The following is a 26,109-nucleotide window of genomic DNA, read 5'->3' as shown; positions in this document are numbered from 1 at the left end:
TGACGTCGTCCAGGTTGGGCGCGACAGCAGGCAAGTCCCAGAGATACTGCACCAGGCAGGACTTGAAGATGTGCAAACGATGTCAACACGTCACAGTAGACACCAACAGAGCTGACAGGAGGAACGATATATTATGGACGCCATCCTTCTTGGGATACCTCTTTAGGCCGGCTACACAACCCCACAGTTAAGGAGTCTGGGGGATACCTCGGTTCATCGTCGACGGCGCGCCTGGCGCGGCGCTCTGGGTACTGCTTGCTTGCTGACTATCCCGCCCGGTCTGATCTTGGAGGTCTGCCTATCAGATCCTGATGTTGACGGCCGGAGAGGGGTAGCGAGTGCATGAAGCTTGCTGTGGCTGCTATGCGCCTGCACGAGCGACGGCTGGGCAGGCGTAACAGGGTCACAGGCGGCATAGGCCCCAGAGGGAGGCTCTTCCTCAAGCACTTGTGGTCCTGCAAGTCAAGGCGGACCTGCATCCGTGCGTGACCGTAGCCATACGGCGAAGCATACCAGCACTGTTCGTGACGGAGTACGTCACTGCTTTTGAACTTTGTGGATGCTGCTCGCAACATTTACTTAAGGCACATGCACCACGCCGTACACTCTGCGCGCCACAATACTCGTACTACATACGTTTCTATTCATAACACCCTCGATAGACAACATCCCCGGCAACGCGACCTCGCATCTCCCAACATGTCCGAGCCCATCCCCGAAGCAATACCCACGTCCGCAGACCCGCGGTCGCGCCGTCCCATCAAACGCGCCCGCATCCCAGGCTCGACCAACCCCAACGCCAAAGCAGCACTCGTGCAGGCCAACGAGATCGAGACCCTCTTCCTCGACCCGGCGCGCGAGGTCAAAATCCCGCCCCCAGCGTCTTCTGAGGTGGCCAAGAGATCGATCCCCGCGCCGCCGGAGATCGTCGCGAACGTGCAGGGCAGCTCCGCGGGCGCGGGATCCGGCGAGTTCCACGTCTACAAGGCGAGTCGGCGGCGGGAGTACGAGCGGTTGCGGATCATGGACGAGGAGGCGAAGAAAGAGGAAGAGGACAGGGAATGGGCGGAGAAGGAACGGGAGCGGAAAGAGCGGGACGAGGAGAAGACGCGCAAGAATCGCGAGAGGCGCAATAAGAAGCGTAAGGGGAAGGATAAGAGTAAGAGTCCCGCCGCTGCGGAGAACGGACTGAGCGAAGAAGGCCCGAAGGATAAGAAACCGCGTGGGAACTTGGCTGTCCCTGTCCCTGTCCCTGCAAGGGCGGAGGATGCGGAGTCGTCGACGGATTTTGGGGTTGCAGCTGTGGTGCAGGAGAGTGGGATCACCATTCACGATGACGATTAGGAAAGGACCGTGGACTACCTAATTAGCGAGGTGGACTTCGAGAGTTCCAGTAAACAGTCAACAGCGACAGACACCGGGGCGAATAGAATCTGAAGTTAATGGATACAGACGGCCTGGACCGAGTGTCAATAGCACGGATATCGAGGGTGCCGAGAGGAAACCACAAGAACACCACAATCGAAGAGAGGCGCGACACAAAATAACCAAAACGAGTTCGGTTGGCAGAGAGTAGCCAGGAAGGAGGCACACTGGCACGGCTGTCGAAGTTGTAACGGGCGACGCATATCACCGGCATGTTGACGGTGATGAGCAAGCAGTGTCAGCAAATCTGGATCATCCTCACCGTCTATGCGACTCTCCAGTATATCCACACATATCCTACACAGTACAAACACACCGGCTTCACTACATGCCAGCACCACGAGCAAGGGGCCGTCAAGCCTTCTTCTGCCTGTCAACAATCGCCCGATCAATCCCACTCCACCACCTCACACTCCACTGCACAACCCCCGGCATGACACTCAACAAGGGCACACACTTGGCGTAGAAGGGCATCCGAATCACACCGCCGTCACCTCGCTCGACCCAGCGCAAAATCTCCTTGGCCACGTCCTTGGCCTCCAGCACGGGCCCAAAGAAGTTGGCATACCACGGCACACGCGTGATGTCGGAGAACAACTGCGTGGAGAGCATGCCCGGCTCGACCAGCAGAGTTTTGACGCGTGAGAAGACACCCGAGTCCGGATGCGTCAGCAGTTCCTGGTAAAGCGTATTGTGGAGCGAAGAAATGGCGGCCTTCGAACACGAGTAGTCGGCCAGACGGGCAGGGCACAGATGAGCCAGAATGGACGAAATGGTGATTATATGTGCCCCCCGTGGCGAGGAGATGAGGTACGGCAGAACCACCGAGAGCGTCGTGAAGTGGGAGAGCGTATTGATAGTGATGGTCCTGGTCGCCTGGCTGGACGAGAGAGTCGTTGCATCCCCAGCGGGGACCAGCGGTAGTCCCGTGACTGCACCCGCAGCATTGTTGATGAGGATCGTAGGCGGACCGAGCTGGCGGGAGCGCGGGAGCGGGAGCGTTAGCAGGGTCGATGAACGTCGCTAGAATCGAGTGGCCAAAAGACATAGACATACCTCCTTTACAACCCTCTCGACAGCCCCCCTAACTTGCACCTCATCCGTCACATCGACCCGTTCCCACACGAAATCCCACCTCTCCATTTCTTCCTCTGCGCTCTCATCAACCTCCCGCACATCCAGCACGGCAACTTTCCCCCCCTTGCGCATGACCATTTCCGCCACCGTCCGCCCCAACCCCTGCGCCCCGCCCGTAATCACCACGACCTCATCCTCCCAGCTGACGGCGCGGTGCTTGCCGTACGTCAACCGGTGGTTCACCCAGATAGACAGCTCAATGACGGCCAGCACCGCCGTGTAAACGAGCGTGTAGTACGCCAGGGATGTCTTGTGCTTGTGCACGGACGCCAAACATAGATAGAAAACCAGTGTGATCCAGGGGTGGAAGACGGAGTTTGCGAGGATCAAGAGTAACAAGTCCAGTGTGATGTGTTTGTACCATGGTTTTGGAGTGAGTTGGGCGCTTGAAGTCCGTGACGGTAGTTTTGAAGATGACGGTTTGAGAACCATTGTTGATGCGATACGTATTGCGAGGGATATTAGTATGAGGCCAGATATTCCCAGTGTCGAACCAAGCAAGCGTTGTGCTGGAGCAGAAGCAGAAGCTGGGCTTTCGAAGTCTTCCTTCGCTGAGATGTTCTACCTAGTCTGAAATATGTACCGGGAGGTTGAATGCTCCGATTGTATTGAAAGTGGAATGGATGACGCCGTGGGACAATAATTACGTGGTCTGCACCCAGCCAGCCTCAAAGCAGATGATATATCCACGGTAATTATAGAAGAACACTCGTCAAAATCAACTTCAGATGGAGAGGCGGCAGCTGGCACACTCAGCGCAGGGGCGTTTGCGCAGCCAATCATCAGCCTCGGATCTGTGACGGAGATGAAACTCAAGACAAGAACCGATTCAGGGAAGAACACGAAAGAGAGACTTGACGCTGACAGCAACACTCGGAGCGAATCCACCCTGTTCATCATTGACGATGCCTTTGTGTTGAAGGATGCTGAGCTAGCTATCTGTACTATCGATAATGTACATGCCCTAGGCTGTCTATCCATCCGTCGCTCTGGTGTCGTCCTGCCGAAGGTCGAATTCTTCTGCCCATGCCTGATAAACACTGATACACTTGGAGACAAAAGAATCGTTTGTTCCCTGCCTGGCGGCTCACGTCGTCGTGATCTAAGTGCTGATGAATTTCCCTTTGCTGATGCCTGATAAACCTGATGACATGCCTGAAAGTCGTCGATCCCGTGCCCTCATGGTTGTTGATACAGTCGCTGAAATATTGTGCTTTGTCAATTTTGAAAGTCCTAAGCTAATGGCACAGTGCGAAGTTGTGGTAGACTGTCCACAGGCATCAGCAGTTCGCAGCCTAACTTTCGTCCCAAAGCCTCGGAAGCTCATCGAGCAAACCCTCTTCATCTCCCTTGCCAGCCTCGTACGGAGTATGACCGCAAGTGGCGGTGGCGTTCTGTGGACCAGTGCTTGTCTTGTATCCCATCATGCCTCCTCCACCCCATTCGTACTCCTGCTCTTCGAGGATAAACTGAGCGCCCTCTCTGGCGCAACCGTTCCCACCTTTCGAGATAACGCTGAGGTCCTGCATTTGCCGCGGATCAAACTGAAAGCCGATCTTGCGAGGTATTGGCATGATGTTAGGGTTCTCATCCCTCGGACGTAAATCGTCGCCGATGTCAGGATAGAGGGTTTTGGGAACACGAAGGTCGGTATCGTCTTTGATCGGACTGTCACTGATTGCCACCGAAAGTTCAGAGAAATCAGTGTTGGATCGATGAGAAGGCTGATCCACATCTTCACCAGTCTCGCCATCTGCCTTGCGAGAGATTGGTCCAGTCAGCGTCATTTCTTGAGGCGGCGGTGTTTCGACAGGAAGCTGATGCGGGATCGGTGTCTGGACCATCTCGTGTTTCGATGCTACCGAACCGGTCGCTTGCGCTCGCGAGAAGAAAAGATCGTTGGTATCGACTGCGCTGCTGGCTGGGGTTATGTGCTTTGTGAAGAACGCCAAGCGCTGCATACGAAGGAAGTCCATATCCGGGACACGCTCATTGTCCGGCGGCGTAGCGGGATCTCTGTCGGATACAGTAGTTTGAGATGCATGGCCATCAGACAATGGGGCTGCCTTTGGTGACTGTCCTGCTGAAGTAGAGGCTGGGCAGGCCAAAGAGGAACTGTGCTGCACTGGAACAGAATTCGTTGCGGCGGCCACATGTTGACTTGACACTTTGTGGGTTTCTGTAATTTCGACCCCGTGCACCATTTTGGCGGCTGGAGCTCGCTCTGACAGTATTTCTGCTGGCAGCTGTGCGGCAGCATGGTGTGACAAGCTGGGAGGTAGCCTAGCAGCACGAAGAGTGTGCTTGTAGTAGCGCCGCAGGAGTTCGTTGAGCACATCTAGCTCTGCCCATGTCATCTTTGGATTGTAAGGAAACTCTGCAGCAATTTTGCTGAACTGGCCCGTCAAGCCCTCCGGCCTGAAAGTCCCTCCACGGATGCGCCTATCCCGCCAAAGAAGCCAGCCTCCACCTTTGGTGGTGCTGTCCCAGGGGATCATTGGACCAACCGTACCTGCGCCAATCTGGGGCTCCGGAAGCATCTCTTGTTCGCTTGCTGCCGTAGTCTTGCTTCTCTCAGCGTTGCTGACACCACGCAGTGCCGCAGTTGCAGGCGCTGCCTCTATCTCAGACAGATGCGCCATCTTGGCTTGAGAACAGGCGATATTTGCACAAAACACGGCTATCTTGCTTTCGCCCGGATCGTGTTGGCCCGAGCCTGGTGTCATGCTGTCATCTTTGCTGGCATTGTTTGCTGGCCAAGGGGGTCTGTCAAGGGCGGTTTGCGAATCTTTGTTCCAGCAGCGTGTGCTAAAGTCCGGCCGGGGTCGCCTGCTATCATAAGGACACTGCTCGTTCAATTCGCGATAAGAGTCTTTGAAAAATGTGCCTAGGGTGCCATTCTTCACCTTCTGGTCTCTCCAATGTAGCCACCGACCGTCTTGCGTCTCGATATCCCAAGCAACGGGGTTTCCGTCGCGGTCGAAGCCGTTGGCGAGATGGACTTCTGCTCTGGACGTAAGTCCCTGATTTCGCTTCTTCGTTTCGTCTTTGGCTTGTGTCTTGGGAGTCTCAGCACTCGGTGGGCTAGTCTCGCTTGTTTGGCTGATCGGGTTGTCGTCGTCGTCGTCAGCGTCAGCTGAGACTTTCCTCCGTCGCCAATTTCTGAAGGTCTTCAACTGCTTCTGCTCCTGCACCGGTGGTGTCGAGGTCAGCTTGGACTCGGACAATTCGCCTCCGCTCTTGGAAGGGGAATCGTTGTGAGCTTTGCCCTGCTTGGATCTTCCCCACGTACCATCAGTTGCCGGCAGCTCGGCGTCCTCAGCGGTTCGCTGTTCGAGCAGCGCCGTTTCCTTGGCCTCCGCTTCTTGCCTCATTCGCACTTGTCGCTGTTTGAAATAGTCCAAGTCCTTTCTCAGGGTATCGACGCGGTCTGTGACAGGACTGAGGAATTTTTCAGCTGGAAGCTCCTCGTCCGTCCCAATCTTGTCAATGATGGTGCACGCGCGACGGAACTCCTCGCGAATTGCCACAATACCGTGGTGACCGACAGTGCGGGCGATGTTGTGGTCAACTTCGAAAGGGTCCTCAATGGCGAGCAGGTATCGATTGCGGACTGATTTGTTCTGACTTTGTTGCCATCTGGCCTCGGTCCAGCCTTTGGCTTGCTTGGTGAGGATTCCGCCTTTGATTCTGATAGAAATGACATCCCGACCCCAGTGGAATCCTTGGTTGGTTCCATAATACTGAAAAAAGCCTCTCAGCAACTGCCCGGCCGAGTCACGGTTTTTATTGGCCGCCATTTGCCGCTGGATATCCTGGAGACCTTGATGATCTTGGACAAAACGAACGTCAAAGCCCTCGAACAACTCGATTTGTCTGCCTGGGTTCCAAGAGTCTTCGATCTTCGCTAGATGCTGTAGATTGGGGATAACCGGTGGACTGACGACATTCATCAGGTAGTGCAGCACCATCAGTATCCAGCCGTAGCTAGACAATGTGCCACGATATGGTGTGTTGATATCCCGGAGCTTGGCCCAGATCTTGACGAAAACCCCAATTTCCTTCACACGGGGATCGAAGCTGTGGTAAATCCGAAGCAGGGTCGAGTTATGGAGAGCAACGAAGTTGGAGAAGTTAATGTCACACTGGATGCCACAGTCATCGGTGAACTCTAGACCCGCATTGCCACGGTTGCGTCGCTTCGCAGGTGCTGCCTTTGTGCTCAGGGAGATTTCTGTGACAGCTTGCTCGACGGCGTCGAGGTCTGCCGGGGTGACTTCGGATTCTTGAACGTCCTCTTGGGGCGCACCAGTATGGTCAAGAGTCTTCTCCCACTCGGCACGTTCTTTGCGCAGGTTCTCGAGCAATTCTGGTGTTGGACGCTGGCAAATGCGAAGGATTGGGACACGAGTTTGAGTAAGGAGCCGAGCACCGTACTCGTGGTCGAGAAAGGCTTTCTCCAAGATGCGCTGAACATCAGCCTTGAAATCATTTTGTTCTTTCCAATGGCTCGCTACAGCGGTGTCATCACCCTCAGGTGGAGGAGTAGGTTCTCGCTTCTTGACCTCAGTTACCTCGTAATCAGGCAAGGAGAGGAGGAGATCCATGTCGCAGTCTTTCAGCGCAAAACCATTGGCAAGACTACCGTAGCACTTCAATTTGACTTGGTCGAGCTGCAGATCAGGGTACTTGGCACCAACCGCATTCCTGGCCACCTCCTCCAAGGCGAGTCGAAAATTCTCCTTGACGTCTCGTTCCTGCTGGGTGAACCGAAACTCATCATAAGCCTGTCGGCCGATGCCAGTGAGATAGTCAGACTGCTTCATGATGAGATGTCGCATAGCTCGTTGCTGCTGGACGTTCCCATAATGCATGCCACCATTGGGGTTGGAGAGCTGACCATGGCGTTGCGGAGGTCGCACGTTGGGATTGAACTGCGCCGGATTGGTAGGTTGAGACCACTGCTGTGGGTTCTGCTGTGCTTGTTGTGGATGAGGACCAAAGTAATGGGCACCTCGACGGTTGCCTCTTGCGCGCTCTTGATACTCCCGGGGAGTGCCATGACGCGCATAATCGAAGGTGGGGGCTTGAGGACCAGGTTGACGTCGCGACTCCATTTGGTAAGGAACAACGCTTGGGGGAGCAAGCTGCCGTTGTGATCCAAGAGGAGGAAATGAGTCGGAAGTCATGTTGAAAGGGGCTGCGGGTGAATTTGATTGGAGGTTGTGTGTCTGTTGCGGTTGAGACCAGGCATCTCTATATCTGGCTCCATCACGGCCTCTACCACGATTGCCTCTTCCTCGAAGTGCTGGCTGGTGAGACATGTCGTTCGAAGAGCCCAGTGGGTGATTGGCAAAGCCAGACGGGTTGCTGGATGAGTCCATGCCATCTAAGATGGGTTGCGATCTCGGTCAGATAGAGTTCCAAGGTTGTGAAAACAGACTTTCAGTGGCACGAAGAGCAAGCTGAAGACGTGCACAGTTTTCGGTGGCGCCTGATGGTGAAGTGACAGGTAGCAGGCTGTGGGAAGGATGTCATTACAGCGACAAAGACAATAGGAAGGACTGAAGGGGACTTCAATGGCTGAACAACGAGTGAAGAACAGGTGTTCGGCGGAAGAATCTCATCACTTAGGTAGTGAAGTCGATTTATTGCGGGGCATCACACGCATGGCGGCAGCTCAGGGTGTGGCCAGGCGTTGCGGCGCAGGCACCAGCCGCGCCTGTGGCAGTTGGCGACGCTACCCGTGAACTCCAGTCCCTGTTTAATAGGCGCCCTGCTTGGCAATCACAGCTGGGCCAAGCCTGGAGCAGTTCCCTTGTCGGTCTCGTGGAGGAAGCCTCCAGCTCACACCTGCCTGGCTCCATCCTGTAACATAATTTCATGTCGCCGATGATGCCAGCAGGTTGAAGACACGGACGTCTTCAGCATCCTACCACCAAAGCTCGTACCCGTTTCCATTGTCTGCCTGCTCATCCGTGCGCACACGCGACCTTCTCCTCTACAGTCATACACATTCATCAATGCCCATCCAGCACAGCCATCGCCGATAATGAATCCAGGGTCCGCCCCGAATGGCGGGCCTGCCAACAAGCCGGTGATCAGGAGGAAGAAACCAGCAGCTGACCCATTCTTCAAAGGGCCAAAAGTCAAACCTGCTGCCACCAAATATCCACCGGCTGGGCGCGAGAATGGCCACCCTACGCCGCCGACAATCAACGGTCAATCGAAACCTCAGACTCCTCCCGTCCTAGCTCGCCCACGAGCACCCTCTCCGTCGAGACCACCGGTCCCCGAGCGCGAGCGCATCAGTGGCTTCACTGACCCCCGGGTCACCGCTGAAGGAATCCCCTACAGAGACTACAGACTAGTCACGACAAAGAAAGATCTGCTCAAGGGCTTGAGATATCACATTCTTCAGCTAGCCGGCGAGAAGCCAATAGACATCCGCAATGAGGCCGAGTTTGCCAAACCAGCTAGACTCCATAGACGCGACCCTCGTGCACCTCCACCAGGCCATCAGGAGAAGAAGGAGGACGAGCAGCTAGACTCCAAGGATGGGCTCAACGCCGCCGAGCGAGAAGAACTGAATCGGCGCAAAGAAGCGCGGCAGAAAGAACGCGAGGCCAACCTGGCCCAGATAGCTCCATCGCAGAACGCTGGAAAGAGGACGAACTTCAAAAAGAAAACCCAGCAGGTGTTTAAGTCCGAATTCTCTGCTGAGGAGAAGCGCCGGATACAGACAAATTACGAAGAGAAGCTCCCCTGGCATCTGGAAGATTTTGACAACAAGCATTCCCTCATCGGCCACCACCAACCGGGTTCTAGGGACTCCAATGCGACTTTTATGTACGAGCCCGCAGTTGACGCTTCCACTGGTAAATTTCGTCTTATCCCAATCGAGAAGATATACCAGTTCAAGCCAAAACGCGATGATCTGCAGAAGATGACGATCGAAGAAGTTGAAGCCGCGATGAAAAAGGGTGGATCTGACCCGGAGTGGTTGGTGCGCTCTCGAGAGGCTCGGATAAAGGAACAGATGAGGGAGCGCGACGCCAAGGAAAGCAGAGGTCTCTTCTTGGGTGCTGCGAAAACCACTGCGTTCGCTGGGAGGACGGGTGAAGAGGCCGATCTCGACTTTGAAGAGGATTTCGCCGACGACGAGGAAGGAGATCTTTTCATGGACAAGGACGAGGATCAAAAACTCGCAGAATCGCGCATCAAAGAAGACCAACTGCAAGCCAACTTCCTCGACTTCAAGGATCTGAACGAATACGATGAGGCCGAGGCTCGAGAAAAGCGAGAGGCTGAAGCCAAGAAGAAGAATTTCAGAGATCTGAGGAAGGCTCTTGAGCGACGAGAGCGTAACTACAACCATGGGAGTGACTCGGAGTACGAATCATCGGTAAGAGTACAATCATCCAACCGCTACTCTTGCATACTGACCAGTGATGTGTAGACCGACACAGACGAAGAAGAGGCACGCCTCGAGCGCGAGCGTCTGGCCAACAAGCAGAAGGAAGAAGAAGAGGCTAAAAAGTCCAATTTACCGTCCTCGGGCACGAACACGCCCTCGGGCCGGAAGGAGAAACGTGATACAGACCGGGAAGAGGGTGGCATGAAGAAGTCGACCTCGTCTCGTAGCCTCAAACGTCCTGCATCCCCAAATGCATCTGACGCATCGGGCACCGACGCCTCGGTCAGGAAGAAGAAGCTCAAGTCAAAACATCTATCCTCTACGCAGCCCACACCGGGTCATTCGAGGCCAGGCTCTCCCGCGAACGTGCCAAGCTCGTCTGCGCCGGCAGGAGCATTTGACCCGTTGGCGAAGATACGCAGGCGCGGAGTTGCCGGAAGCCCTGCAGGATCAGACACAGAAACCGATGGGGCAGCCATGTCGGATGCTTCTCGAGCACGGCGCCTCAAGCTCAATGTCGGTGGGTCTCCGCCAGCACCGTCTTCACGTGCCGCCTCACCAGTCCCAACTCCTGCCACGGCCCCTCGGCCACCTGCCTTTCCCTCGGAGCAGGATATAAGGAATGCGATCCCTCCTGAAGGTATCTCGGTTAGAGACCTCATTCGCAAAATTCCCCACCCACCGGAGAGGAAGACAGAGTTCGTCAATTTGGTCAAGGCGATCACCCGTCTGGACAAGGACCGGGGTCTCTTGTTACCGAAATAGAGCTCAATGAAAGGTTCGCTCACCTGGAGGAGTGTAGCTGGGATTCTCGCCCTGCCGCCCCGGACATTGTTGTCCGGCACTTGCTGGGGGAATCCGGTACAATGTTCCACTGGACAAACTGAAGTCCTCTGTTACACGAGAAGAAGAGAAGAAGGAAGATTGTTGCCACGCCCCGCGCCTGCTGCAGCTGCCCGAGTTGCAAGAGACTTTGCATCAGGGCACGTAACAATGATACTGCAGAGAGACATCTCTGGTGCACCAGTCGAGGAGCCGGCAGAATACAGTACCTCGACTAGATGCGCTAGAGGTCATTCAGACGGAACCTGCTGGAGAGACCGCGTCCAATGAGTGTTGGAAGTCTGTCACTGGATCTCCGTTGGTTTCCTTCGAACGACCGCGCCCTAGAAGGCCCAACCTGGCCCGGACAAACCAACAGTCGTCAATCTTATCAGGTAGTGGGCGTTCACCTCGGAGGAACTGTTGGAACCCGACCTCTGCCCTACCTGCACACCACACCGCGAGGCATGAGAGCTCGCCAGGCTCTGACGTCCTAGAAGCAACATGTGGATACTATTGACGGCATGACGCAGCTTTTGTCCACAGCCGAGACTGGGGAACGTGCGCGATGAATAGGGCGCAAATTGTCCGGTGAATGCTGCTGCGTACAGAAATTGGAAAGGGCTTGGGCGACAAACAACAACACATGCCACGGGTCTCAATGAGGCCAGTCGGGCGAGAGTTCAGCTGATCGTGCTGGCTGCTACTTTTACAGGACCCTATTCTGTGCACTATTGCTGGGCTGGTCTAGGCTGGTCTAGGCTGGTGGTAGACGTATATTACAGTATGCAGCATGGATAGAAATGACCGGAGCATACCGCAAGCAGCAACCGCATACCGCAACTGCATCCGCATCCGCATTAGCAATACTGAATCTTGTAGCATTGAAACAATTCCTGCTGTGCTGAATCATCTGTCTGGAGCTCTCCCTCTCTCTGATCGTCTTTCCGCTACAATAGGTCATTATGTCGCTAAAGGCCCGGTCACAAGCTCGTCAGCTCGCTCGCTATATCCAATTCTTACAAATTTTTTGGTGCACAAGGTGATGGATGGGATGCAGGAACATGAAATGTCGGTGCTTGCCGGCGCCCCGTCGCCACCGGTAAGCCATCCAGTCGTTGTTGTGCCTTACAAACCCAGCCAGATGGTTCCTTCAGCACTGCCCGTTCCTGGCGCTGAAGATCCGAGTCTCGACGTGTGTGGAAAATGTCTCAGCTAGCTAGCGGTGTACCGCCCACTCACCAACTTGGCCCGTCCGGGCACGATCTCCCAGGCTTTCTTCCCAGCCCCAGCACCATCGTCGTCCCCGCCGTCCGCGAACGGATCAGCAGCAGCCTCCTTAGCACCTGTACCCTCCACCAGCCGTTCAACACCTACCCCGCTTGCCGTGCGGCCGGGGATTTCAAACCGACAGTCGACGGCACCTTTCTTGGCCAATCCCTGGGTAATGAACCGCACCAACAGACGCTCCTGTTCAGGCTTGACCACGAACTCAGGCAATCGCCAGACCACGCTGGATGTTTTGCGCCGGAAGGACGCGCCGGCCGTGGGAGCCATCATCGCAGATTGGGCGCGAGGGAAGGTCGGGTCAGAGATGTCAAGGCCCAGGTTGATGGTGACGTTCTTCAAGGTGAGTGATTCGGACCCGAAGACTGGGTTGAGAGAGTAGAGCACGATGACGCTGACTTGGCCGTCGATGATCTGCCACGCTGGGGTCAGGAGGATGGGTGAGTATCGCGCGAGGGTTGCCTCCTCCAGGTGAAGTTGATATTTGAGGCAGATCATCGGTGTGGGACGACGGAGTTGTGTCGTCGTAACCGTGTAGCTGCCTGCTTGCTCTTCCGTCTGGCCATCTGCCGGCTTGATTTGGTGGAGGAAGATGGGATTGGCTGCGACCTTGTCGAGGAGTTCGAAGTGCTGGATGCGGATTGTTTCGGTGTTGGTGTCGGCGTTCTGTGAACCGGTAGGATTATGGGCTAACGCGATTTCCCCCAGCACGAAGGACTTTGAAATGCCGGTCTCGGTGAATGTGCTGTGGACAGTCTCTATTATACTGGCGCAGAGACCTGCCTCATGGAGGTCGGGGTGTTGAGCTGCGGGGATGACACTTCGGGAGGAGGTCATCGACGCGGTATCAGAGCCGATGTGGTCGTCTTGCAAAACGGAAATCGCTGGAGGTCGTTGAATGGGTGAGGCGAGTGTGTTCTCTGGTGCTGTCACGTTCTCTGGTATGGCGACGGGCGGAGCAGCTCGTGTAATCTGTGGCAAGGCGTCTGTGCTACTGGGCACGTACATGGTATTACGCACGTCTCGACGACCTCGCATACTACCTTGAGCACGGTTAATGCCGGCGTTTTGCGCCTGTGAGCGCAGTTGGTTGGCCATGTTTGCCATTGCTTGCTCTGCCTCGGTCTGGTCTTCTTCGATGGGTTTGTCACGAATCATGAAATTCCGAGCTGATTCGTCCGCAGAGGGTGAGGCGAAGGCTGACGCTTCCGACAATGCCTGCTGTGCCTGGGTGATTGAATCATTCCTGTCAGCTGTGGTGACTTGATTCAAGGCCATCTGTTGGTACGGGTTGTTGCTGGCTTGAGTAGCTGGTGGACTGACTGTGTCTGCCAGACCAGGTTGATACGAATTCCCAGTCGGATGTGCCTCTAGCGGATTTGGAGTCTGGTTAACGCCGTTTGTCTGCGGGACAGGGAGCGGAGGCTCGGGTAAATCTCGAAGAGGCTGTTCATATCGTCGATTCTGCGAAATCGAAGTTACAGGTCGGTCTTGAGTTGCTGTTGGAGTGAGATCCTGTCCGGACTCATCCAGATCCTGGAAACTGCGGGACGAGTCGCCTCTTCTAAATGGCACAAATCTCGTACGTCGTTTCTCTTCCGTCGAAGAAGAAACTGGAGGGGCAGTGCTCTTGCGTCTATTCATCACAGTGCCGAGTCGCTTGAGACCACCCAGCTTGCTCTCTTTCTTCTGAGGTGGCACGTCCGGCACTATGACATGTCAGAGATTCTCAGGTGACACACAAGAGTGACTTACAAGGAGCTAGCCTGCCCTGTCCGGCCAGGGAATTTGAACGTAAGCTGTTGTTATCAGTCGTGCCTCGTGGTGGAGGAGGCGTCGGCGGAGCACGCAGGGAACTGGTCGGTCTGGCACCAGTGCCGGCGGTCGCTGAACTCAGTCTTCTCAAAATGCCGCCCCCTCCGCCAGCGGAGACTCTGGCAGCGAATGTCTTGATCTCGTCGGCAGTCTCCACGTTGAGCAGTGCGCCCAGACAAGACTCTGCGCTGACTTTGTTCTTCTCAATCGAGTCCACCTCATGGGTCTGGAACTGCGTAAGGACGTCCCGGAGGTGATTGACCCGCGATTCATCGACAACCTGTAGTTGTTCAAACACGTACGGTGCTTGTGATTCCCATTGTCGCGAAGCGTCTTCCATGGTGGAACTCGCAGTATCCGCTCGTCGGCCACCTTTTGCAGCTTTCCTTTGTGCGCCAGATAACTCTTTTGCGGTGTTGCCCAGGTTCACCTGTGCCGTGCTTAGATCCTTAAAGCCTCTGTTCCGAGATGCCCACGTTCGCAAAGGGTATTCGACATCAGCCTCGATTTTGGTCGCAAGGGTCTCGTGGGAGGCTGCCAAATTCTCGGTGCCAGAGACGATTCGCTGCCAGGGCATTTGGAAGATGCTGCGCTCGCTTTAGCAACACCAAGTCGCGAAAGAGAGACTGCGCCTACCCAAGAGCGGCTCCATCTTGTTGAGGCCGTCGCGCGAGCTTGCGCAAGCTGGCGACATATACTTCCTCTATCTTCCGACGTTCCTTGTCGTCTGTCAATGTCTTGTTCACCGTGTTACACGGACGTGTCCTGACCTGAAGCCAATCGGCGATGTCGCTGTTGATCTTGGTTATGAGGGTGACGCGATCATTGAGTATGTTGACTGCTTGCTCCGGCTGCAGTGAAGCCTGGCGCAAAGGTCAGTCAGTCTGCGGTCGGAGGGTCGCGGGTCCTGCGTGGTAAGTCTTACAAGGAGATTTAGATACTCGGTTCGCTGAAGCTCGTCGTTTGCCATGATGAAGGCGCTATCCAAGCATTGAGCACGAAAGATGCAGTGGGTTGACAAAGAATATCCGACTAACAATTGGCATTGGGTCCACTACACAAGAGTTGAAGACGATGGCGAGTCGAAGGTCAGTGGAAAGACTGGTTCTAGAAGCTCTTGGGGTTCGGCGGTCGGCGGGCCGGGATTACGTAGCGCCAGTGAGCTGCAACAGTAACATCTTCCTATTACACAGTACTGTGTGCTCTCCAGTGGGGGAAGCTTGCTTCGGGAGCACCCACGCAAAGCTTGTCACTACCTGGATCGTGGAGACAGAGATATTGCAGAGGCACGGTGAAATCAATTACTTGCTCTGTCATTGTGACACCGACAATGTCTTGCCTACGTGCAGGATGGTGGATGTTGACATGAAGACCATATTGCTGTCTTCGTGCTCTGATCGTGGACGTGGCACCCAAGCGCTTTGAGGAAGGAGGTGATAGAAGTACGACCCTGTTAGAAGATTGCTTGAGATAGCGACAAGATGCCGGTCGATGTCAGTTTCTCTGACAGGCTGAGTCGCATCTTCCAGCTGTAAGAGTCTTGCTCATCTGTATTTGACTTCGTATTGCTGAGTCATTGCTCCAGGACAAGTGCGTTCGTGTCCGCTGGCAACAACACAGAAGAAGCCAGGAAGAACGCAAAGGAATTGGAGGAAGAGGTTCGGGGATCAGCTGCTTCTATAGTAGGCACGACTCAAATACCGTCTAGGATCTGCTAATGATCAGACTAGGAAGAATATCAAATGAAGCTGGATGACGCTGTAAGAGCAATTCACTCAATAGACACGCCGCCCGCACAGGCCGAAGAACCCGCCAAAGTCGATGAAGTGTTCAACACTGAGGGTCCCACCTTCGGGGCATACCAGCATGCAACATTTCATGCCGATGGCCTCATGTCGACTGTGTTCAAGGCGAAGCCGATCGATGAGGCCGCTCCTGTCCGTGTTGTGGCACTCAAGGTCACTCACCCGGCAATGATGGGTGCGCCGCATAACTCCATTAGAGAGGCTCGACTCCTGGTCAAGGCTCGCCACGAACACGTTGTTCCCCTCCTTGACACCATTCGTGAGCCTGGAGATCTGTTTATCCTCGTCTTCCCATTTCTTAGGCAGGATCTGGAGAACCTACTCAGGTCGGACAGATTGGACAGGCGGCAGGCCGGCATGGTCTTCGATGGACTTTTCAACGCTTTAGACCATATCCACTCGCTGGGCGTTATTCACCGGGACATCAAACCGTCCAATATTCTGTTGAAGACGATGAACGGACCTGTCTACCTGATCGATTTCGGTATTGCTTGGTCTGCGGACGACAAGGACTCTGAGCCAGCCACCTCAAAAATCACCGACGTTGGTACAACTTGCTATCGCCCACCAGAGATCCTGTTTGGCAGCAAGAGTTATGACACGTCATTGGATATGTGGGCTGCTGGTTGTGTCGTGGCGGAAATGGTCAGACTCGGCCACCTACCAGTCTTCGACGCTGGCGAAGTAGGAAGTGAATTGGCCTTGATCAAGTCCATCTTTACCATCCTCGGAACTCCTGACGAGGTGGTCTGGCCGTCTTCACAGGCATGTCCTGATTGGGGTAAGATGCGCTTCCAGCAGTTTCCGGCAAAAGCGTGGAAAGATCTTCTTCCCGGCGCACCAGAAGCGGCCATAGATTTCGTCTCGAAAACCGTGTGCTACGAGATGACAAGGAGGCTGACCGCTGGAGAGGCTCTCAGGCACGAGCTGAGGTCGATCATTCGGGCTGCATGAGCGTCAGATGATGTATCCGGCGCATTGTATATCAATACGCTCAGTGTCCACTATGGGCTGTAGTACTCCACGTTGTTCTTGACAGCTGTCACCCAAGAATAGTCTTTATCGCCCATCATCCTGGCGTGGGCTTACCACAGGGTTGCACATGATGACAGTTGGGACCCTGGAGCTCCCCGAGGTCACCATGCACAATGCGGCATATTGTGGTGCACCGTGAACCGGTGGAGCAGAGCGTTTCGTTCGAGCATCAGGAGTAGTGCCCGTACAACTGGTAAAGATTCAGCACTCAAGACCCGAAGAAGATAATCAGGTCGTGAGATTAGATTGCATGTGCTGTGGATGAGATTCACACCACTCGTGGTGCTCGCTGAAACCTTGTCTAGAAAGACTGAGCATCTTGAAAGTTTAAGAAGCAACAATAGATGCTCGCGCCGCTCGGATTATTGCCCCTCATGCCACAGTCAAGCCAACCACACAGTAGATTTTGGGCACAGTCCGAGGTGCGAGATGCGGGAGTTGTTGTGATCGGACGGTAGCCCAAACATGCTTTTCCTGCACTCATGTTGCCTCAAGCTATTTCCCAGGTGCAAAACCGCCCAGCGGCCCTGCTTGCACATTACGACTGTTGAGTCTTGCCGAGCGCGTCAGATGTCAATGAGCTTGAAAAGGGAGCAATTTCTCTTATCCGCCGCTAAGCTGCAGGTACAGGTGGCACCTAAACCGCATCGAGGGATGGGCGCCAGGTGCCTTCCATCTGAATCCAGGCACGCCAATGGAATTTCACAGAGGCCCCTGCTCGCGAACGCCTCAAGCAGCCCTGTGGGTGCCGTGATCTGTCTTGTCTGTGCCTGAGGAGAGGCAGTGGGCATCTGTTCCGCACTTCTCGTTTGTCCTTGCACTCGCGACGGCATCCACAACTTTGGCCTGATCCTCTCAGTCTCACATCCCAGCAGCCACTTTCCGACTCATCTCACGAGAAAGTGAGCATCGCGTCACTGCCACCCTCACAGTTCGTTACCGTGCTACTCCTCTCTTTTCTTCCTTTCTTGCGCACCCTCTGTTCGACACTCTGCCGCCATTGATTTGCTTCGATTCTTCAGCCTCCCCATTCATCCTATTGTTCACCGAGTGTGAATTGTCGCCCTTCTTTTATCGACAATTCATCACTAGCCACTCCTTCGACACCACGATTCTCCATAATTTCGAGATCACCTCTTCATAAAACGATCCAGCAGCGCTGTGACACCCTCTCCCGGTTCTCGAATAACAGCTTCAACTACAGCGCTGAAGCATTTTTCTTCGACAGCAAAGACCTGCACATCAACCGCTGAGTGCCAGCTTCCAGAGCGATACACCTTTGATCTGACAATGTCCGACATCGACCTTAAGCTTGTAAACTTCCACGACAGAATGGTGGAATTAGCTAGACGCCAAGACGAGGCCGCTCTCACCACTGTGGATGGCACGGTCTACTCGATCGCTTACGTTACAGCAACACCGACATTTACCGGTGTTATTGGAGGCTATACTACTCTCACTGGCGATGACTCCTCTGTGACCCAAGCACCCACCGATGCGAGCACCGCGCCTCCAGAATCCACGACCAATCCACCCACTGCAGCTGCTACCGATTCCACGACACCCCTAGTCGTCTCCTCCACGGAAAGTGCCTTCACTTCTGCCCAACTTACCGCGCCCGCCATCGTATCGTCTGCTACTTCTGCTGGCACTATTGGAAGCACCAGCACAGGCTTTGTGGCGGCTGCGTCGGCTCCGGCCAGTTCTTCGGCAGACTCCTCAAGCTCGTCGAGCAGTGGGCTCTCAACGGGTGCAAAGGCTGGTCTTGCCATTGGTATCATTGCGGTCGTCGGACTATTTGCTGTCTTCCTCTTATGGTTACTCGGAAAGAAGAGGCGCCAGATTGAGGCCCAGAACGGAACAGACAACGAGAAGATCAATCCTGCTCCAGGTGTTAACAGCACTGAAATGGCCACAAGAAGCCCGCCTGTCAGTGCAACCGCCCCACGGATAAGTCTACGACCTGTATCTCGGATGTTGCCAGAGTTCGTGGGAGCGTCTTCTAAGAGCAGGCTCAGCGCAGGCAACACGCTCACCACAGTTGGAGAATCGGATTCTGCTGTGACTCGCAAGACACCATCGCCACAACCTCGAGGTCCGAGTCCAGGTCCAGCTCGGGGACTTGGTCTAGCCGCAGCTACCCAAAGCTCTCAGGATAACAACCCGAACAATCCTTTTGCCGATCCTCAGAATCCGTTTGCTGATCCGGAGAAACTGCCAATCCAAGCGCCAGCGGCTCTCGCACTAGCACCTTCTGCCGCTAAATCACCTGCTGTCGTTCCTGTTGCTGCTGCTGCTGCTCCCATTGCTTCTGCTGCGATTGGCGGCGGCGTCGCCGCCCTTAGCGCTCCCGCTGCTGCCACACAACCGAAGCCTGTTCCAGCTTCAGTTGCGGCTCCTGTCAAGAAGAAGCCGGTGGCAGTCCCAGCACCTGTCTCCCCCCCTGTTCCGGCTCCTCAGCTCTCACCACAAGTCACCTCATCTCCAGCCTCTTCTGCGCCTGTCTCGCCAGCTTCTATCGTCGCAGCTGCCCAAGGTTCTAATTCTCCTCGTGCGGAAGCTCCTCAAGGCAGCGTCTACCGCGTGCTTATGGATTTTGCACCTTCCATGGATGACGAATTGGCGCTGAAGAGTGGTCAACTCGTCCGGATGCTTCATGAATACGATGATGGTTGGGTAAGTAGCCAACCGACGGGGCTTTCCCAGCACATAACTAATCATATCCTAGGCACTGTGCATCCGACTTGACCGATCTCAGCAAGGTGTCGTTCCTAGAACGTGCCTTGCCGCCAAACCCTCGAAGCCCAAGCCATCTCATCTCAACCAATACGCGCGACCTACGCCGGGCGGTCCCGTGTCTCGTCCCATGTCACCAGCTGGCGGCCCGCAACGCCCAATGAGTCCTGCAGGACGATCCATGAGCCCGATGGGCAGACCGATGAGCCCTGCTGGAAGGCCCATGAGTCCCGCGGGACGGCCCATGAGCCCGGCTGGGATGCGACGTCCTGTGAACCCAGATTTCAATCAAGCACCGAGAGCAATGTCCCCTGGACCGAGAGGTGGACCGAGACCTGGACCACCTGGAAGAAGCATGTCGCCAGGCCCGTACGGCGGTCGAAATGGCCCGCCCCCAATGGCTGATGTCAGTCGACGAAGGAGCAACTCGGCCAGCACTGTGAGGGAGAAACGAAATTCTCCTGTTGGACCTTCCAAGCTCGGACCTGGCATGGCGATTTGAACACAGCCCTGAAAAGCTCGAACTGTGACTTTGTTCAGACCTTTCACGGAAACGACGGCAGATGCCTTTCCTATTCTTGAAACCATGTACTTTACGACGGAGATCCATTATCTCAAGGGGGAAAATTCTGTGCTTGGGTTCGTCCTTCTTGTGCCTTAACTTTTCGAAACCATATCCTGGCTGTTAGTGAGCAGGTGATGGGAGAGTTTGAGGATACTGGAGTACTTGATGCTGTTTAGCGCGAGAGAAGAAGACAGCTGAGATAGGCGTCCAGGCAGGCAAGACATGAGCTGTCGTTGATGCCAGGATACATAGATAATACCCACGTCAATCCAAAAATCGATAGATGGCCCGGTGAGATGTGATTGAGGTAGCGTTGACTCGTAACTCGACGAGACCAAGCCTGTTGCTGAGCGTTGCACTTCAGTTCGCCTCGACAATTCAACTCAACTCAACTTACGTCAATGAACGGAGTTTGCGTTGATACAGCATTGGACAGTCTGCGATCGGACAACAGCTTCCTGCTCGCGTACATATATGTAGCTGCGCTCCTTCGACATTGCAGTCCTGATCCGTTTTTGACGACTACCATTCAAGTACTGTGCCTCGCAACGTTTCGTCCTGGCGAACCTGGGATGGGCCTAACCAGGTATGCAGACTTGGGACACCACCCTCGCGCTGCATCGGGATAGCTGGGACCGTAGTAGCAGTCATGGCAATTTTCATGGTCCTCGTCGTGTGTCTCCTCCTGTATCACGAAGAAAGCATACCTAGGTGCTGGGCGCCTCGAGTACCTAGCTACGTAGCAATGCTTTTGGTGAACTGGAGCTGACGCATGTGGTCATGTATGGTTACGTATGAGGTATGTAGCACTCTGTAGGGAGTAAACTACGGAGTACTCCGTACCTTTTAAGTATATCTCCCTCGTAGGTGGAGGTGGCAGTTCATGTGATGCGTGACCAGAGCAGCGCGAAAGGGGTAGTAAATGACTGACTGCATACTGCGTGGGATCTCACCGGTCTTGATCCGATGCGCATACATGGTGTTCGCTTTTCGCATTTGATAATTACCTGGTACGTATTTTAGGAAAGGCATGACAGCAGTACAGTAGGTAGTTGTGCCATTTCGTGAGGAGGTTTCGTTGCGCGGTGCTATGCCGAGGTCCATGGACAAAGACAGCACTCGCTCCTCGCGCACGTCAGCTTACTGTATTGCGATGGTGATATGAATCGTAAGACCTTCCTCGACACGGCAACAGTGAAATCTCTCGAGAAAAGCGTCGCATAGTTATGCCTTGTTGGAAACGGCTCATTGGCACAACCGACTGAAAGTAGCGAGTACACTACTGAGCGAGAAGGCGAGTCACTCGAAGCTCGGCTAATTACACCAGGGCGAGGCACATACAGAGCAGCAATGGCAAACACCAACGATGACAAAGGATCAACATTGACCACCGCGTCCCCGACACGCCTGCGTCAGATCGCCTTGGTGGCAGAGGATCTCGACCGCGCTCAACATCTCCTGGTACGTAGGTGCTTGCTTTCCCCCGACTCTTGACGCCCCGTCCTTTCATCTTACCTGTAAGGACTCGTGAATAATTATACCTAGACAACCGTTCTCGGGACGGAAGTCGTCTTTGTCGATCCGCAGGTTGCGCAATGGGGGTTGAAGAACTTTCTAGGTATGTAGGTGAGAAATGCTGCCAGGGTTGCTTCGATGCACTCATACTCCCACTCCCACTCCCACTCCCACTCTCACTACAAAGGCGCTGGGGTTTGCTCCCACTCCAAACTCACCAGGTGGCCTTCTTGCTGACTCGCGCCGGCACAAGTGGCCATCGGAGGCGATCTCATCGAAGTTGTCGCCCCTTTCAAAGACGACACCACCGCGGGCAGACTGCTCAAGAAGCGAGGCGAGGGAGGGTACATGATCATCATGCAGACGTTGGACGCCGCAGCGCGGAGAAAGGACATTGAATCCCGCGGCCTCGCGAGGGTGATATTCAGCCACGCGCACGACGATGTGCTGTGCGTGCAGTACCATCCGAAGGGAATTGCGGGTGAGAACAGTAGAGACTTCACTGCGTGGTAATGAGCCGACTCGCTGACTATCAGGACGATGTGGAACGCAGGCGGGATGATGCCCGAATTAGACTCGCACGCACCGTCGCCAACGAACCCCACGCCCCTAGAGAGCGCGTTCAGTCCGTGGCACGCCTGTGGGAGTGACTACCACAAGTATTCGAGCGGGATGAAGCGCTGTGCGCATTTAAAGCTGCTCAACACCACGCTGCGTCTGGCGCCGGGGCAAGCAGACGTGGAAGCTGCCGCACGGCAGTGGGAGGACTATTTCGGGATCCCACGCGAGGGAAAAAGTCAGTTGGTGTTCACCAATTCGAGGTTGAGCTTTGTGCCTGGAGTGGATGGAAAACCGGAGGGGTTGGAGAGCATCACCATCGAGGTCAAGGGGAGGAGGAGATTCGAAGGGATGTTGGATGTCGCGAGGAAAGAGGGTCTGTGTGGGGATGGGTGGATTAACATGTTGGGCGTCAAGTGGTACTTTGTGCTCCAGGAAGATGAGGATCAAGGTGACCGGAATCAGAGGGGGAGCAAGTTATGAATGAGTTCTTGCAGTCGGTCTGTCTATGGCTCTTTCCGCCGGGGAAGGAAATGCATACATGAGGAGGTTAAAACATCAGCTGCACGTACACTGCAAAGTGACTGATTGGCTAAGGTCTATCTATCACCGTATCAAGGACACAATTTGGGTTGCGAGTGGAAGGCGAGGGAGGGACCAGCGAATAGGTGTTTGATCAGTGCCACAGACTGTCTCCCCTGAACCGGCGCACCCCATGCCGCGCATGCGCACGCAGGCTGGCTGTGCGCAGAGAACTGCTGGCTCTGATATCTGGCACTTCACAGGCTGAAAGACAATTAAAGCGCCTCACTGATGGATACCTAGGTCAACTATGAGATTCAAAGGCTCCATCCATGGGTGCTTACGAATTGAAGTACTTCCATGCTAGTTCTGTTGATGAAAGCTGGTTCGAGAGAGAAGAGGTAGATCAGATACTTAGGCATCTACTTGTCATTCACTCGTATGTAATCTGGTTCGGCTGCTCGTTTCTCATGCTGACGCTGACACTTGGTGCGTGAGGAAAGGATCTGAGCTACATCACCCTGTGTAGCGCTACACAGAGCTTGGTCACAACGTTGAACTCCCGCGCACACTTGACTGAAAGAGTGCTTGTCCCCGTAAGTCCACAACTAATTTAGACAGAACGTCCTATCGCTATCACTGTCGCCTGCGGCATATCCATACGCGAATCCCACCTCTTCGACGTCTTCGCTGTCGATACCATCATGACCCTCAAATGAAGTTACTTCCGTCTTGTATAGCCCGGTACCTGATACGGCGTAGGGACAAACCACGTCGGATACAGTCCAGCCTCCCGTTGGCGGTGGATAAACGCAGCAGTAACGTGCCCATTCTGCGTGAAGTTCGATTGTGTCTCGTTATTGAAACCCGGGATCGGGGAATACTGCTTCCGCAGGGGCGGAGGCTTGTCGGGTGTGGATGGGAGAGAGTCCGAGGGTTGAGAGCCTTGAATGTGGGAGTCGTCGCTCATATCTTGCCTCCTTACAGGCCCTGAGCGCCTGGGTTTGGAAGAAGGAGATAGTTGCGAATCATGAACGGGATCCGAATCATTCCCAAGGTCGGAGTGTCGCTGCACTGGTGGAGACGATGTGGTCCCAGAAGTTAAGGCAGGAGTGGTCATCTCGCTTTCCCTGCTTGTGGGAATTGTCTCCAGAGGCCGTTGCAGAGGCTTTGCCTGAGGCCGCGGTGTTTGAGAAGGCTGAATAGGGGATGACGGAGGGTCGAGATCAAGATCGCCCTCATCTTCCCAGCCATTCTCTAAACTAAGAGATTCGCCAGCTTCCAGTCCAGTTGGGTTACTTTCGCGATTGCGAGGGATCTGACTCATATGTACACTTGAAGAACTCGAGTCCTTGATTTTGAACGTCTCGGGTCTCCCCATTGAATCATCATAGCCATTCTGTGGCATTGATGAAGGTGGCAGGAATGCCTGCGTAGGCTCTTGAGTGGACATCTGAGAAGGATGCGGAATTGACGCAGGATGGATAGACTTTTGTGTATTGCTCCGCACTGGTCGCAGTCGGGGCGAGGATGAGTCGATTGAGGCGTCATTCAGCGGCGCTTGGGTACTAGTTGTGCGACGGATACTTGCTGGATGGATAAACACAGGCGTCCTCGGAAGAGGCACCTCGTTCAAGTCGTCATCGTCCAGCACGACGCCCGCATGATCCGGGTCAACGCTGGATCGCGGCACCAATCTAGGGGCTGGAATTGGGGACTGTGACGAGCCTACTCTCTCAGTATCAGAAAGATAAGTGTCGGGCCCGTGACCAAACGTGACACCAGCTGCATGCAATGTCGGCGTTGACGGACGTGAATGATCGATCACTGCCTCTGGAGTTCCCGGTGCTCGCTTTAACGGGAGGGGGGAGGAAACGCGATGCTGCACCTGAACATTGAACTGCGTATCATTCGCCACGGGTGAGCCGAAATCCAGCTGTTCAAAGTCTTCGTCACTAATGTTTGAAGTTCTGTCGGTGAAGTTGCATAGTTCTGGTGCTAGTTTGACTTGAAGAGATGGCGACCGCGGGTGCTCGGCATCAGTCGAGCCGGGGCGAGGGTCACTGCACGGAGCGACAGCAGCAAAATCTCTTACAATAATGCCTTCCCCTTTCTCTACAAAAGCCCCTGGTGAGTGAGGATGGGCGCCAGTACCTATTTTGGCTCCACCACTTCCCAGTGCGGAGAAGAGGTTAGCAAAGCTTGGTAGACTGTCCTGGCTCCCAACAGGGCTCTCCTGGGTACCCTGTGCCTGGCTTGTTGCCGGAATCTCGAGTTCGCCCTCAGTGCCGCGTACCACTGCAGCCAGCGGAGGCGGCGTAGGATTCGTCCCGGGTTTGGGCGAAGATGATGGAATCGACCACAAGTTCTGAGAGTCTTCGATACGTGTAGCATGCCGCTGTTGATTACGCTTTGGCAGCTTCAGGACGATCACCTTGCGTTTCGGCGAGTGACGCTTGGGAGTCCGACCTCTCGTCCCGGCTTTTCTAGAAGTATTATACACGGGCACATTGGTCGAGCGCTCAGCCAGTGGGGTTCGCTGAGCCTTGGTCGGAGTCTCACAGATCCTTCCTTTCGTCCTCCGTGTGCTCGCACACAGACTTTCCGGTGTTTGACTTGACAAAACAATACATTTCTTCGGAGTCTCTGGTAGCAACGAGGGACGTGAAGCCGGACGTGGTTCTGGCAAAGGATCTTCGTCTATCTCTGTGGAGTCCTTGATTTCCAACGGGTAGTTGAAAGGCTCGTCGGTGTTCTCGTCCTTGTCAACGGGCGCAGGAGAGGGCAGTGCTTGTGCGAAATAGTCGAAATTCTGGACCGGGTCTGAGAAGACCTCATTCTTCGTCGCTAGGCGCCTGGACTTTCTCTTCGCTGAGCCACTTGGCTGTTGTTCAGCAGGCTCACTCTTCCTTTTTCTTGTTCTAGACTTGTATTCTTCTTGGCTCTCCGGTGCGGCCCTTCGCTTTGAGGATGAGACGGCCACGGCTGGGGTCACTTTGCGGGCTCGGGGTTTCCTTGGACTGTCGTGGGTTCCGTCTAGTTGAGGCACAGCACGTCCTTCGGGAGATGTAACCATTGTATGGTCGAAGTCCTGCTGTTCGGAGGGTGGAAAGCCGAAAAAGCCGATTTGAGTCAAGGTAGAATCGCGTTTCTTCACATTGCGTCTGGATTCCCTCTTTTGTTGCCCATTTCGCAGCTGCCCTTCATCCAGCAATTGCATGTCGCCATCATTGTAACTCGGAGGCAGAGTAGTCAACCATCGAGCCTGAGTCAAAGTCCGCTGACTTTTTGTGCGTGCTGGTTTGGTGCCGTCCGGTGCTTCACTTACCCGTCGCCGCTTCCGAGCTGCAGGCGTGGGTAGCAGCCCTGACTTGAATTTGCGCTTGGTGCTGGTAATGGACCACGGCAGGGAATTTTCAGACATCCTGCCATAGAGAGACTGAGAGTGGTCTGCCAGGAACAGAGCGAGG

General features: G+C 54.7%; 9 protein-coding genes across 9 annotated transcripts; 5 read left to right on the top strand and 4 right to left on the bottom strand.

The window, feature by feature from the left end:
* Nucleotides 1-699: 699 nt before the first annotated feature.
* On the top strand, nt 700-1,344 carry A1O7_09895 (uncharacterized protein; the record flags this gene model as incomplete). The annotated part of the gene is made up of 1 exon (XM_007763879.1): nt 700-1,344. One exon carries the CDS (start codon nt 700-702, stop codon nt 1,342-1,344), a length of 645 nt encoding a protein of 214 aa, XP_007762069.1.
* A 435-nt stretch (nt 1,345-1,779) lies between these two features.
* On the bottom strand, nt 1,780-2,994 carry A1O7_09894 (uncharacterized protein; the record flags this gene model as incomplete). Its single annotated transcript, XM_007763878.1, has 2 exons — nt 1,780-2,400; nt 2,482-2,994. The coding sequence occupies 2 exons, from the start codon at nt 2,992-2,994 to the stop codon at nt 1,780-1,782; spliced, it is 1,134 nt and encodes a 377-aa protein (XP_007762068.1).
* An 863-nt stretch (nt 2,995-3,857) lies between these two features.
* On the bottom strand, nt 3,858-7,751 carry A1O7_09893 (uncharacterized protein; the record flags this gene model as incomplete). Its single annotated transcript, XM_007763877.1, has 1 exon — nt 3,858-7,751. One exon carries the CDS (start codon nt 7,749-7,751, stop codon nt 3,858-3,860), a length of 3,894 nt encoding a protein of 1,297 aa, XP_007762067.1.
* An 863-nt stretch (nt 7,752-8,614) lies between these two features.
* On the top strand, nt 8,615-10,744 carry A1O7_09892 (uncharacterized protein; the record flags this gene model as incomplete). The annotated part of the gene is made up of 2 exons (XM_007763876.1): nt 8,615-9,967; nt 10,022-10,744. 2 exons carry the CDS (start codon nt 8,615-8,617, stop codon nt 10,742-10,744), a joined length of 2,076 nt encoding a protein of 691 aa, XP_007762066.1.
* A 1,272-nt stretch (nt 10,745-12,016) lies between these two features.
* On the bottom strand, nt 12,017-14,873 carry A1O7_09891 (uncharacterized protein; the record flags this gene model as incomplete). The annotated part of the gene is made up of 4 exons (XM_007763875.1): nt 12,017-13,797; nt 13,844-14,490; nt 14,540-14,766; nt 14,829-14,873. The coding sequence occupies 4 exons, from the start codon at nt 14,871-14,873 to the stop codon at nt 12,017-12,019; spliced, it is 2,700 nt and encodes an 899-aa protein (XP_007762065.1).
* Nucleotides 14,874-15,645: 772 nt separating this feature from the next.
* A1O7_09890 (CMGC/CDK protein kinase) lies at nt 15,646-16,662 on the top strand (the record flags this gene model as incomplete). Its single annotated transcript, XM_007763874.1, has 1 exon — nt 15,646-16,662. One exon carries the CDS (start codon nt 15,646-15,648, stop codon nt 16,660-16,662), a length of 1,017 nt encoding a protein of 338 aa, XP_007762064.1.
* A 1,413-nt stretch (nt 16,663-18,075) lies between these two features.
* A1O7_09889 (uncharacterized protein) lies at nt 18,076-19,981 on the top strand (the record flags this gene model as incomplete). The annotated part of the gene is made up of 2 exons (XM_007763873.1): nt 18,076-19,419; nt 19,472-19,981. The coding sequence occupies 2 exons, from the start codon at nt 18,076-18,078 to the stop codon at nt 19,979-19,981; spliced, it is 1,854 nt and encodes a 617-aa protein (XP_007762063.1).
* Nucleotides 19,982-21,394: 1,413 nt separating this feature from the next.
* Nucleotides 21,395-22,600, top strand: A1O7_09888 (uncharacterized protein; the record flags this gene model as incomplete). The annotated part of the gene is made up of 4 exons (XM_007763872.1): nt 21,395-21,505; nt 21,590-21,662; nt 21,813-22,040; nt 22,113-22,600. 4 exons carry the CDS (start codon nt 21,395-21,397, stop codon nt 22,598-22,600), a joined length of 900 nt encoding a protein of 299 aa, XP_007762062.1.
* A 760-nt stretch (nt 22,601-23,360) lies between these two features.
* A1O7_09887 (uncharacterized protein) lies at nt 23,361-26,063 on the bottom strand (the record flags this gene model as incomplete). The annotated part of the gene is made up of 1 exon (XM_007763871.1): nt 23,361-26,063. The coding sequence occupies one exon, from the start codon at nt 26,061-26,063 to the stop codon at nt 23,361-23,363; it is 2,703 nt and encodes a 900-aa protein (XP_007762061.1).
* Nucleotides 26,064-26,109: the final 46 nt, after the last annotated feature.

This window comes from Cladophialophora yegresii (genome assembly GCF_000585515.1).
Source record: "Cladophialophora yegresii CBS 114405 chromosome Unknown aczIN-supercont1.7, whole genome shotgun sequence".
NCBI lineage: Eukaryota > Fungi > Ascomycota > Eurotiomycetes > Chaetothyriales > Herpotrichiellaceae > Cladophialophora > Cladophialophora yegresii.
The sequence above is the reverse complement of the archived record's forward strand: the minus strand, read 5'-3'. Positions and strand labels throughout refer to the sequence as shown.